Here is a 14,692-nt window from a genome sequence, read left to right as displayed (position 1 = left end):
TAACTCCCCATACTACAAAAAATAGGTTACGATACAAAAATGTTTCGGAGTGGTGGGAAATTACAAATGTTTGGTGTTTGGTGACCCCTTTGGGGTCGTCCGTTAATAAGTCACGTGGAACTGAGTTTTTTTTCGATTAAATTGTGAGGCTTTTTTAATCTTCTCTCTCTTTTCCACGCAATATCACCATGCCACTCATATCAGTAAACGTAACTAACAGTTTGCTGACGAACACGGTTTCCTTGTACCATGTCACGATCCGTCAAACTTGTTTGTGGATGCCAAGTATGATTATATTTTTTCAATGGTTCGTTTATTTGAAAGGCTCATCTGACGTGAAGCATTACGAGGCCGCAGTTATGTTTTTTAATACAAGTTTCATCTTGATTTTTAAACATATTTTTAGCTTTAAGGAACCGAAAGACTCGTGTTTTCTTTTCTCCATTTAATTTGATGATTTTTAATATTTAAGTTAATTTTCCTTTCGTTCGCTCTCACTAGCTCGGCATTTTTTATTCTTTGACCAAGATCGTCATAGCCGAGTACGTCAGCGCTCAAAGAAGATGCCGTGAACATACGTCAATTTAGTCGATATTTCATCTTAAGAACTTTAGCAGAGATTTTCACAGTCAATATCGGTGAAATAATTTAAGAGTGTTGGTCACCGGTAGTCGAAAATATAATGAATAGCGTCAGGCAAAAAACTTCACCAAACCAATGCAAGAATAAGGGCCTATCGAAAAAGGTTAACAGAGAGTTGAAAAAAAAAAAATTCCATTTTATGTTAATCGAGATGAACCGGCATTTGGCTGGTTCGTTAATAAAGACATATTATATCAGGCATCCTAATGAACTTCGCTTTGACCCGAATGAATATACAATAATAAGACAATTATTTTACACCAGTATGTAAACACTATTTTCAAAATTGAGTAATTATTTTCTGAGTAGTGTTGATGATAGCGTAAAGATTGAAAATGTAGTTAAAAGTAGTGCACTCAAGGCACGACGCATACGTTCTTGTGATAAACATTGGTTGAGACATGAGACGTATTCCAATCTTTTCGGAAATAAATAAAAAGTTGAAAACAGACAACGTTTCAGTAGAAACGTAGAATAAAAACGACAGAAATATTCCTCTTCAACATTGCTGAGCTTCTTGAGCCATCATCACCTTTCAAAATGGTTAACGTAGAAAAAAGGCAATATAGAACTTTTCAGTGTAAAAAAACTCACTTCTAGGGGGATCGATCGTCTGACCACGTACTTAAAAACCAATCCGGGTCATACTTGGGTGTGACTAATTTAAAAATAGGAAAACCCATTACCATTTAATTTGTGTCAAACTGAATATGTGATACGAATGGAATTGGTTCAGTTCTATATTTGTGCCGGTTAGTCCCTCAAACTTTAATAACTGAAACTCCAGATCGTAACCACCAACTCGAACTACATTCAACGATAGATAATGTGATAATATTCTGTGTCGGAAATAACATGTCGCATCGAAATCGGCTGAAAATACGTATTCTATCAACGATAAGTACGTTTGCGTAACGCGACACCATTTGCAGGAGACAGTTTGTCGATCAGCGTAACGCGGCGGTGTTCATATCAATTCAGTTATTTTCATTATAATTTCCGTTTTTTCCTGCGATTTTAATTCACAGCCTCATTTCTGTTGATGTATACGAGAAATACTTAGAATAAATCGAGACTCCAAACCGTATACCAGAGCTGAAAAACGCAATTGCATTTCAAAATGCGAAAAAGTGCAATTCAGCTATGGTGTCGCGTTACGAAATGCAGCGCGCTACATTTATCATATTCAAAGCGAAAAATCACAAAATGAATATACTATCAGAAAGGAAATTTAGTGAGGATAATTTTACACCTGTTTAATCATATGTCCCCGAGGCTAATTTTCGAATGCAGACCTAATTTCTCGCTGAAAGTCGGCTCCTCATGGTGTCGCGTTACGCTGGAATGTGTCATAAACGTATTTGCCTTTCTTGTACAACAAAGTTGTACCGAAAGGATATTATTTCACTTCAAAATCGAACTTTTTATACAAGTCTCGGAGACCCATGATGTTATATACCAATCGGCCCAGCTCGTCGAGCTGAACAAATGTCTGTCTGTCCGTGTGTATGTGTGTGTGTGTGTGCACCAGGGAATCAATATTCGAGCAACACCTAACAATATATCTTTTGTCATCAACAGAGTTTGTTACTGACAAACGCACCTTGCAACAAGCCTTTGTCAGAACCTGAACACAATATGACAAGAATCATTTGCCTTGCATGCTCTGATATTTCCGAGAATACGAGGCTATTTTCGTAATCAGCGTTAGATTCTCGAATATTTCCATGAGAGTAGAAACTACGATAGCATAAAACCGAAATTTGCTCTAGAGAGAATGCAAAAAAAAAACGGAATGAAAAGTTTGCAACAAAATTGTCTTCTTTTTTGTCGTGGACAAATTTTTTCGCATCTTTGTCATTATTTTCTACGACAAAAACAAAGCTTTGTCGTTGGTTCTCTTTTGTCGTTTGTTTCGTATGCGCATCGACGAAAAATTGATTCCCTGGTGTGCACACGAAAACCGAAAAACATTAGACACTTTTTAGTACATATAGTAATTCTTAACCAATTTTCTCGCAACAAGTTGCATTCGACGGGGGACAAATAGTTAATCACTATTGAATTTGATAACGATCGATCATTGCGTTTAAAAGTTATTAGGAAATTGGAATCGAACTACCCAAGTAACACCATGCATTACAATATTGCACATATATCAATCACAAATCGGCATGCTAAATGCTAATTGCATTAGATCAGTTTTAACGATGTGAAGTTGCATTTATTTATCAACTGTCAGACAACGATACTCTAAATCAGGATTACAAATGCACCGATGCATTACTGATGCTTTATTTCAACATGTCATAGTAATGAACCATTAATTCGGTCTTATAATTGCCCTTTTCCACTTTAAGTCAACTTTTAGGGCTGTGTTTTTTACAAGCATATATAGCTTCATGGTTACTTGGGTATGTAAGCATGCACACTTAAAATAAATCGCAAATTTCTGTGAAATTTCACCGAAATCTCAACAGCAGAACTGTTCGGTAAAATTTTTACAGATTTCTTGGTGGTTTTGACAGTTGAACAAAGGAAAATACCACAGAAAATCGGTGAAATAATTACCGAACAAATCTGCTGTTGAGATTTCGGTGAACTGAAGCAAAATTCACCGAAATCTGTGAAATGATTTAAGTGTGTGAGGTTGGTGTCTTGGCTAAATGCGAGAAAGGCAGTATCATCACTCGGTGAATTAAGTTGGGTTTTTGTTAAATATCTTGGCTGTGCATATTCACAGCACATGTTTTGAAATGGACAAATTGATATGAAATTTGCGAAAAAGAATCCTCGTGTCTTGGAGGGACTCGAACCATCAACCTCCTACTCTCTAGCACTCAAATACAGCATAGCATAGCATACAAATCCGCCCAGTCCATTGTTGGGGGCATATAGTGCGATCCTCTCGTTTAATAAACAATGTGCACTTGCTTGACTGTGGATATACAACAGTAAAGCACATGCGGAGATTGGAAAAATCAAGCATCCGAAAGATATTCAATTTGCAAAAAAGAGCTAACCGCGGTGGTTGGTACTCGGATTCTGATGGCTTTTCCGCAAACGTGACCTTTAAGTGGTCTTGTTGTGTAGGGGTTATCACGCCTATCTAGAGAGTAGGAGGTTGAGGGTTCGAGTCCCTCCAAGACACGTGGATTCTTTTTCGCAAATTTCATATCAATTTGTCCATTTCGGAACATGTGCAAAATGGTTTTCGTACGGCCGAGTTGCCGAATAATATGCAAAAGCGGACATCCTTGAGGTAGTCCCTGGTTGACTGTTCGTGTTTCCGGTCCGAAAGGTGTTTGTAGCGTGATTTTCCTGATTTTTAGGTATTCGTACAGCCATTCTGCTATTCCTACCGGTATTTTCCTGTTTCTGATTTGTTCCATTAGTTTCCTTATATTCACACAGTCGAACGCTTTTGAGATATCGATAAAGATGATCAGACATCCTAGCTTCTCTTTTTTTGCCTGGCTTGCTAGATTGACCACATAGTTAACACAGCCTATTGATGACCCATGCTTTCTAAATCCGAATGAGAGTGTTGGTAGCATATTGTTTTCCTCCATGAAGCTATATAGTCTGTCTTTGACGACGCCGTTTATCGATTTTATTAGGACGCTAATCAGAGCTATTCCTCTTTTCCCTGCTATTGCCGTTGTTGGATAATTTGCTTTCTGAATAAGAATGATCTTAACTTCTCGCCACTTATCCGGTATGGATTTGTTAATCCAAGCATAGTTCAGTTTTTCGTAGATTTCTAGCAGTAGATCTCTTCTTATATTTTTCAACATTTTATACGATATTTGGTCTAGACCCGGTGTCGAATGGTCTTTTTTTCTCAGGATCGTCTTGTCGAATTCTATTGTCTCGATGGGTTTTCCGTATTTGTGATCTGCTTCGTCCTCCCAATTCGTGAATTTCGGTAACTCAGTCCATGGTTCACTGTAGGTATTGTCCAGAAACTCTTTGGCGATTCCGGCTTCCACGACATGTTTTGCATCAGTTTTTCTCCCTGTTAACGCTGTATTTACTCCTCTGATTATGTTCCATAATTGATTTGTGGGTGTGTCTTTATCTATTTTTTCTCTTAGCTCCTGAATATTTTTTCTTTTTTCTTTCCTAATTAGCCTTTTCAGTGTGGCCTGCGCTTTCTGAAACTCCAACTGGCTTGCCAGATTTCTTCTTTTGTTATATTGTCTTAAGCATTCTCGTTTGTAGTTATACGCCTTTTGTATTTCATCGTTCCACCATCGCTTCAAGAAGTTAGCCTTTTTGTTTTTTACAACGTAGCTGGAGTTTTCAATCACTTCCTCAAAAATGGTTTGCATTTCTTCCAAGTCGTATATAAACTGCGGTTGCATTTTGTTCAGTTCTGCTATAGCTTTGTCTGAATTCACCTTCTTCATCCTCATTTCTGCGATCGGCATTCTTATTTGTATGTCCATTCTAATCGCAAGATGTGTGCTTCCAAAAGAGTGATCGGCAACTTCCCATATCGTTTTGTTTGCTATATTTCTTGTGGCTAGTGTCAGGTCAATTGCCGTAGGGTTACTGTCGATTCTCGGAATGGTTGTCATCGAGCCATCGTTCATTACACAAAGTCGTGAGTTTTCTAGTGCTTTTGCGATTATTTTTCCTTTGTTACATGTTTTGTTTCCGTTCCACATCATGTGGTGTGCGTTAAAATCGCCTGTAACCAGAATATCTCCTTGGAGCTGTTCGACCATGTCGAAAAATTCTGGCAATTTCCCTTCCACCTGTTTAGATATTTCTGGGTTGGGTGGCGCATATACAGATATGACTACCAGAGGAATCTCCAGGTTGGTGATTTTGATTGCAGAAATCTCTAATGGTGCTAGCGATCTGGTCTTAATTATCTCAAATTCTATTCGCTCCTCTGTTAGAATTCCTACTCCTCCATATCCTTCTACTCTTCTAGTACTCGTCAGCTTGTAACCTTTCATCCTAAACAGTTCGCTTTCTTTCAGCCATATTTCTTGTAAACAAGCTATTTTTATTCCTTCTGATTTTAGATAGAATTCTAGTTCTTCTCTTTTGTCGGTCGGTCTAATGGACTGTATGTTGATTTGAAGTATCTTGATTTTATTGGCCATTTCTGCTGCTGTTATTATTCTCCTTGTCTGCATGATTACTTTCTTCTGCTATGCTGTTTCCGAACTCTCCGACAATTTCCTTTAGCACGGTGTTGATTCTGATGATTAATACTTCCAAGCTGACTGGATCGGGCTGTTTATCTGTCTCTTCTTCCACACACTTCTGTAATCTGATTATCTTTCCGATGACATCAATTTTCTTCCCTAGCTCGTCAATTTTCTGGGTGAGTTTTCCAATCTCGGCCCTGCATCGTGGGTTACGCTCTCTGTTGTCTGATGTATTGCTGATGATTGATGCTGCTGTTTCTGATTCTCTGCGCCTTCTCCAATATCCTCTTCCTTGATTTCCATTCGTCCTTCTTCCTCTCGTCCGGATGCTGATCGTCTCCATCTCATCTTGTAAGTCCGGGAAGTCTTCATACCGTCTGAGGATGTCGAACTGGTTCTCGTGTCGTGGGTCTCGTTTCGGATATAACTCCATCGCTTCTTTTTGCGTGATTCTCCTTCGTTGTACAGCCTCGTTCACCTTCATCTGTCTCGCTCTCTCCGGACATCTTCGATCGTCGGATGGGTGCTCCTCCTTACAGTTCAGGCATTTTGCTCGTCCATTGCATTCCGTCTCATTCTCATGTTCGTTTCCGCAATTTTGACATCTGGTTTTCTTCCTGCAGGCTGCTGTCTTGTGACCGTACATCCAGCAGTTTCGACACTGTTTCATCGGGAAGATGTAGAGGTCCAGTTGAAATCGCCATCCATATAGTACTGCTGTTTCCGGCAAAACTCTTCCTTTGAATTTAATCCTTACCGTCCTCGTGTTCACCAGCTGTCCTTCGTTGTTTTTCCGCTTCAGTCTTTCCACGCTAATTATCTCTTCGCCCGCCTCCAAGTTTTCCCTGATTTCTTCCTCGCTGTAGCTTAGCGGGACTTCCTTCGCCAGTCCTATGATTTCCTTCGCAATGTGTGGAGTAAAGATACGTAATCCTACACACTTAATTTTTTTCGCCGAGGCCGGCAATATAAATTGCCGAGAATCCAACAGCTGATATCTCGGTAAAAATCTCGGTGAAAGTTCAAACTACCGATTGGTCGTAAAATGTTCGTCGCCACCCATCTGTCAAAAATTACCGTGCCGTTCGGTAGTGCGTTGCCGAGTGGGTCGGTAAAGTGCTTTGCCGAAATTCAGTAAATAATTATTTTTATTATTTTTTTCCAGGTGAATCAAAAAAAATAAAAGCATCAATTATTTATAAATGTAAAATGTATTTCGTGTCAAATTTTTGTTGTACATATTGATAGGATTTCTATTCTCTATATATTGTACACTCTATATTGTACACAAAACAATATTGGAAACATGTTTTATCATGCGCTTATCAAATATGTACTGCAAACCATTTCCTGATGTAGAAATTTGAAATTCTTTAACGTTGGGGGCGGAAAGGTGCTGCTCAAATGGTTCTTTTCCCTGTATAGTTTCCAGATTTTTGCAACGATGTTAAGTCATATTTAATTTAGCCCCTTCTCGTAGGCAAACCGGTTACATCGTCTGCAGCATTTTTTTGATTTTAAATACAGCGGAAGCTAGAATAATACGAAAATATGATTAAATCTGTGCATGTAGCGTGAATATTGAAGCAGTCATCATGCCCGGAGAGGAAATTGATTAATAACCGGATCGAATACTTACCAAAAAAATTAAAGATGAATTTCCCACTATTCTTTGCTTCTTCATATTTTTTTAAACAGCGATAGAGTACGCGAAAGGTTTCACGTATGACAGATGGGTTTACCGAAACTCAGTTGAATTACGAATTACCGATGACTATTGCAAATTTGACTGCCGAGTTTCAGTAACTTGAATAAACGTCATATTTATTAACGAGATATCAGTGAAAATAAACTTTTACGGTCATGTTCGTTAATTTCTTTTACCGAGGATAAAATTGTCGATTAAGTGTGTACATCATCCAGCTTGCAGAGTACCAGGGTACTAGCTTCCTTCGCCGTTTCGAATGTCACCTTGAATCGGAATCGTCCAATTTGTGGTATGTCCTTAATTTTTCGGATACCTTTGGTCTTGAGTGCTTTACCAACTCTTGATGGGTGATTGTAGCTGTTCTGCTCTGGGTTCGTTGTTTCAACGTATACTGTTTCTGACTGCCAGGTTGGTGCACTGCTTTGACTCGTTTGTTTTTCTGCTGTTTTTCTTTTTGGATTCTGCGCGCCTGCTGTGTTTGCTTGAGTACCCTTTCTGTCTCCTGCCATTCCTGCCCTATCGTTGTATTTCTTGCGTGTAACTATCTGTGACATTCCTATACGACACTTACGACTACTTACGACTACTTATGTACTACTATATTTATACCACCTGATCTTTTTTCTCTCTCTATTTTTCTCTATATCTACTATGTACTTATCTTAATGTTTGGGATTTGATGACCTCGATTTTGTCCGGATATCTTCTTCTTTCGACCACTGCGTACTGCAGTCGAAGCGTATTCCGTCGACCCGCTGTGTGCCTCTTTTCTCATGAGAATCTTAATACTTTTCAATAGACAGATAAGACATCTATCTATCTATATCTATTCAATGGAACGGTATCTTTTAGTTTTAATTCAAGTGGTTATATATAACCAGAAAATTGCACAAGGGGCTTTCCTTAACCGTACGGTAAGACGCGCGGCTACAAAGCAAGACCATGCTGAGGGTGGCTGGGTTCGATTCCCGGTGCCGATCTAGGCAATTTTCGGATTGGAAATTGTCTCGACTTCCCTGGGCATAAAAGTATCATCGTGCTAGCCTCATGATATACAAATGCAAAAATGGTAACCTGGCTTAGAAACCTCGCAGTTAACAACTGTGGAAGTGCTTAATGAACACTAAGCTGCAAGGTGGCTCTGTCCCAGTGTGGGGATGTAATGCCAAGAAGAAGAAGAAGAAGAATCAGAAAATTAAAATATGTTTAGAATGATTAGACGGGTATTACATATATAACAGAAAAATGGCGTCTGTACAACGAAGTTTATAATCTAACCATTCATCAATTATTAATTATTCCATTTTTAGTTTATTCCTTTGATAAATAATTTTCTTCCGGAAGGGCTGTTCTCGAATCACGTGGACATATGTCGAACAGTTTCAGCTGTGTACTTCCCTCCATCAGCGTACACATCTGCTCATGAAATTTTTCATTAATTTGTGTGAACCATGGATAAACCTTCTGAGTTGTTCACATTGTATACGAATATCAGCTCCTAAATATTTTTGATATTGGATTTGACGAAAAATTCTTCATTAGCTAAAATCCATGGAATGTAAAATAACAACATTGCCAATGACAACAACATTGTCCTCTCTTGTAAATGTTGGGACAAACTCAACTCGCAATAAGCGTTTGTCCCAAACTGCAACAGAATAGGACAGTGATTGCCTGCCGCACATTTTGAAAAATAGTCGGTTTCCGATGATGTTTTTGGTTAAATGTGTATCAGTTATCATAGCTTAGACATGAACTTAACCGTCTGTTGACATGATTTGTGTTTTACTTCTGAAATATACAAGTTATCGCAGTTTGAAAAGTTGACAGCAATAACCTCTCCATGTTTGTTGCAAATAAAATGGAACGCAACAATGTCTTTATCCTCTGCAGATGAGGACAAGGAGTTATCGCTTTTTTTGTCGCTTCCCAAGAAACAATTGTTGTTTGAAGAAATGTCTCTTACAGCTACGCCATTCAGCTGTATGTTTAATTATGATTGATTTATTGCATTTGATACTACTATACCAACCTTGTTCGCCCTAAAATGGAGAATCTATTCAACAACAGTAGTTGTATAAGCATGTTGAAATAAATGTTTAAGCTATCACCTTGCCTCGATTGTTCAACTGCAAAAACAATAAAAGAGCTACAACAACATTAATTAAACGCTTGTTAAGCAAAGCGTATTATCCGATTATAATACTTCTCAATTGTTGTAAGGAATATCTCAAATAAAGCTTATTACAAGTTTACACAACAAGCATTTTTTTATAAAAATGTAAAAAGAGGACTAATTCTTACGGATAATTTTTATCTTGATATTATTTTATGACTTTCATGAACTATCGATTTTTCAACTAATTAATTTATAGAACTGTGACTTATTTTTTTACATCAACTAGCCATTACTACAGCTATCACAATCTCGAACGATGTTAGGCTCGAACCCAGGACCCTTCGATTGACATCCTCCTGCTCTTCCGCTGTTCCATGCAATGTCATATAAATCGACCATGTTAAATGTAGTTATAAATTATTTAATACCAAATTGAACAATTTATTGCACAAACATTGAATAAACAACATTTGAACATGTTTATTAAATATAATGTACATGACAACAATATTGTTGAAAACGATTGCACAGCAACGTTTATACAAATTCAGATAAGCATCGAATGTAGTTGCCCCGATTGCAGTTTAAGAATCGTTGAATAATGAATTCTGAAACAACCTGCTTCCAATAGTTAATCCGTACGCGCATCTGTTGCCCATCATCAAAAAAAATGAGCAAAAGTATCAAAAGTTAATTTATTGTAGATTTAATTCTTGTTGTGGAGACAATCGAGGCCGGCAGTCTTTTTGAGGTAATTGCAAAATTCAATTGCACAGGGCCTTCTTCTTCTTCTTCTTCTGGAATGGCTCTACATTCCAACTGAAACTTGGCCTGCTTTTCAACTATTCTATTACCATTTCCTCAGTTATTACTTGAAAACTTTTCTATGCCGGCCATTGCATGAGTATGTATATTGCGGTGCAAGTACAATGAATACACTGTGCCCAGGGAGTCAAGAATGTTTCCGAAAACATCCAAGACCGGACCGAGAATCGAACTCGCGATCTCTGGATTGACAATTCTACGCCTTTTCTCGCAAGGCTACTGGAGACCCATCATTGCAAAGGGCCTCAACGATTGAATTTTGAGAAGGTTTACAATTTGGTTCTTTATATTGATAAGGTATCGATGTATTGTCTCGCGTTATTTGGTCTGAAATTATGCTTTTTAGTATAATTTTATAGTATTAAGCAAAAACAAGCTTTATACCAATCGTAGGATCTGGTACAGCTTTGAGTTCTGCGAATGTCGCTGCATTTTTCACTGTTTTGTGTTGTATTTGTAGCGTCCTACACAACAACTCGCTTTAATTTTCGGTGATATATACCACTCTTTTTAAACTTTTTGAAAGATTTATCCACTTTCACAAAAATTCAATGCACAGTGACATCCGCACAGCCAGATACGACATAATTGATTTTTTCAATAATGATGGATCAACAGCTTGGAGATAGTGTTGAACAACATTTGAAAGAACATCACTATTAATAAATAAGTAAGTTATTTTAACAGTTATCATACAGTAAACTTATTTCACAATTAATCAACATGTTTGATTCAAAGGCTTACAATCTAATATAAGACACATTACTTCATTGAATTATACAACTTCGGCAGCGGTGTTGAATAACAAATTCTAACAAATGTTATTAAGCATCACATAAACATGTTATTCAATATCAACTTGATTACACAAAATAGGATTTATTTTGGTGGAATAAAGAATATTTACAGTGAATAATACAACTGTACTTCACACTTCCAGGGAAATTTTAGAGCAACATTTGTTAAACTTTTATTCGATGCTTTATTCAAATAACAACAAAACAGGGAACTAATGCAGTGAGTTCAATCAGTATAACATTTATTAAACAACTTCTTAAACATGCTTTATTGTTCAACTACCATCGCTTCTATACAACAATTGTTCAACAAGCTTGTTGATTTATGGCTCTGAATTGTTTCTTGGGTTGTTTTTTATATTTTTCAGCGGCAATTACATTCCTTGCGGATTTTGCCAATTTTCAATAGGAAACAACTAGACCGCAATCCGCGTCGAATCGAATAATAAGTACCAAAAAGTGTGTCTCACTTTTTTGTACACACACACAAACATACATACACACATACAGACATCACCTCAATTCATCGCGCTGAGTCGATTGATATATAACACTATGGGTCTCCGAGCCTTCTATCAAAAGTTTGGTTTTGGAGTGATCCTATAGCCTTTACGTATACTTTGAAAAAAATGTCACTAATTTTTCTGGTACTTATCCTTGTCCTTAACATTGTTTCCTATTGAAAATTGGCTAGATCGGACTATGGGCTTGGAAGTTATGGCCAAAATACCACTTTTTTATAGAAAAATTGAGTAAAAAATGTCACTAATTTTTCAGGCACTTATCCTTAACCGATTTACTCGCAACAAGTTGGATTCGACGCAGGATACTCTACCATTGTTTCCTATTGAAAATTGGTCAGATCAGACTGGTCTCGAAAATTATGGTCAAAATACCACTTTTTGCCTTTCTCGTATACTAAGTATACGTAAAGGCTATATGATCGCTCCAAAAACAAACTTTTTATAGAAGGCTCGGAGACCCATAGTGTTATATACCGATCGACTCAGCTCGACGAATTGAGATGATGTCTGTGTGTATGTGTGTGTGTGTGTCTCTGCACACTCATTTTTCAGGTACTTATCCTTAACCGATTTACTCGCAACAAGTTGCATTCGACGCACGCAGGATACTCTACCATGGTTTCCTATTGTAAATTGGTCAGATTGGACTATGGGCTCGAAAGTTATGGCCAAAATACCACTTTTTTATAGAAAAAAATAGTAAAAAAATGTCACTCATTTTTCAGGCACTTATCCTTAACCGATTTACTCGCAACAAGTTGCATTCGACGCAGAATACTCTCCCATTGTCCTATTGAAAATTGATCGGACTATGGGCTGAAGAGTAATGGCCAAAATACTATTTTTATAATGCACGAGAAAGGCACCGTCACCGCTAGGTGGATTAATCAGGGTTTTGGTAATTTTAAGATCACTTCGTCTGGCAAAAGGATCCACCTTGTTGTCGGACGCTCCACCTGCTTCACTTATTTTTTTGTGGTGATAAGACTTCATAGCGATTGGGTCCCCCTTTGCAGCTGTCGTCGAAGCATCCACTGAAGTAGTCGCCTTTGTGATCCCATGATTATCTATGCTTGCCGAGGTAAGGTTGACACTTGCGTGTTCAGGGTCATATCAGCGCTAGTAAGGAATTATCATCTGAGTACTGAGCCGGTGTCACCCGGAGTAGACGTCTAGACGATTGACGTCACTAACCGCCCTCCGCTTCGTTTATATTTGTGAGGACTAGAGTTTCAGTGGGTCCAATAATAGTCGGGAATTGTACTCCTTATAAACGAATACTTTTATTCTATTCTGTTGCCGCGGTCTAACTTGCTACCGTTCTTTTTACATACACACTAATTCTAAGTACATGAACATTTCAGTAATGCTGCTGAATTCGTGAGGAAAATCCCAAACATATTTCCGGAACAATTCCTTAAGAGGATTTCTAAAGTATCTTTAAAAAAAATAGCTGAAATAAAATTCATAGAAATTTCCGAAATAATTTTTAACCAAATTTTAAAAAAAATCGTGAAGGAATCGCCAAATGCATCTCTTAAGCAATTTCTAGAACAATTCCTTGAGATGTTTTCTAAAGTTTTTGCAAAGAAATTTTCAAATGAAATCCTGGAGGAAGTTCTTAAGGAAATTCTGAAGCAATTCTTAAAGTTCCCTGTTTGAAGGAATTTCTGTAATCATTTCCGGAGGATTTTCCAATGAAATCTATGGAGAAATTTTCAATGGAATCCTGGAGGAATTTCCTATGCGATTCCTGAAGGAAGTTTTGATTGAATGGCTGAAGTAATTTTTGGGTAAACTTGCGAAGGAATTCCTTGAAGAATTTCTTAAGTAATTTACAACATTGTTTTTGTGAGGCAACCAAATTTTTTTTTTAATATTTTTCGCCCTATTTATTTACTTGTTTGAATCGATTTCTTTTTTAGCTTTCTTACAACATTCCCTGCCCATCGTATCTTTCCAGCTGAGTTTGTCGTAGAGTGAAGCGTGGGGAAATTCAAGTATGTGGAGTTGTGATATAAATACATATTTCTAATAAAGTAATAAACGTATCTTGCTGTTCATACTATCATACTTTATCATATTCTGAGTCTGTTGGGATTGCTGTTAGGGCGAGTCTAGGTGTTCCCTGCAATAACCGAAAACGACATAAGGTTTATTACCAAAAAGATATTGTAACAGAAAAATAATGTCTGGTCTTTCTACATCTATTCCCTTCTTGCAGTTAATCAACGAACTGAAAACCGTACTAAACATGTTAAAGAGTGATCCCAATGTGAAGGCCGTTCTTATGCGATCTAGTGGCAAACATTTTTGTCGGGGAATTGACGTGTCGTACTTGATTCAGACTAACGCAGAAAAACGAAAAACTGCAGCTCAGGTCTACAGTGGTCATTTGAGGTGAGTTCATCAGATACTAAAGACAATTATATTAGTTATGTTAGCTAATTATTTTTGCTATTTTTTGCAGAAATTTCCTCCAAACAATGGCAACCTTCAACAAACCGATTGTAGCAGCAATTCATGGCGACTTGGTGGGGCTTGGCGTAACGATGCTGCCTCTTTTCGACGTGGTCATCGCTCAAGACAACACCACGTTTCAGACGCCGTATGGCATATTGGGACACCTTCCGGAGGCTATGAAGATCTTCACCAAAACGAAGAATATAAAACCTAGAGCGGTATATAATCTAAGCTACAACTAAACAATTGTAAAACTTAAAAACATCCATGTTATTACAGATAACTGATCTGCTCTATCTTTGTCGCAAAGTGTCGGCCAATACGGCACTGGATTATGGACTTGTTTCGGAGGTCGTAAACTCCGAAAAATTTCAGGATCGGGCTGAGAGTATCACCAAAAAGCTGGCCTCACTTTCTCAACAGGTGAGTGAATACACAAATGAGCG

The 14,692-nt window shown here is 37.7% G+C and overlaps 1 protein-coding gene across 3 annotated transcripts in view; it reads left to right on the top strand.

The window, feature by feature from the left end:
* Positions 1-14,692, top strand: part of LOC134211090 (nucleolar protein dao-5) — a 51,609-nt gene that overhangs the window by 4,527 nt on the left and 32,390 nt on the right. For all 3 annotated transcript variants that reach the window (XM_062687703.1, XM_062687702.1, XM_062687701.1), the window contains 3 exons: positions 14,008-14,183; positions 14,254-14,464; positions 14,526-14,669. In XM_062687703.1, the coding sequence (XP_062543687.1) occupies positions 14,008-14,183; positions 14,254-14,464; positions 14,526-14,669 (531 nt within the window). The remainder of the gene's footprint in view (positions 1-14,007; positions 14,184-14,253; positions 14,465-14,525; positions 14,670-14,692) is intronic.

This window comes from Armigeres subalbatus, chromosome 2 (genome assembly GCF_024139115.2).
Source record: "Armigeres subalbatus isolate Guangzhou_Male chromosome 2, GZ_Asu_2, whole genome shotgun sequence".
Taxonomy (NCBI): domain Eukaryota; kingdom Metazoa; phylum Arthropoda; class Insecta; order Diptera; family Culicidae; genus Armigeres; species Armigeres subalbatus.
This window is presented reverse-complemented; position numbering and strand designations above follow the sequence as displayed.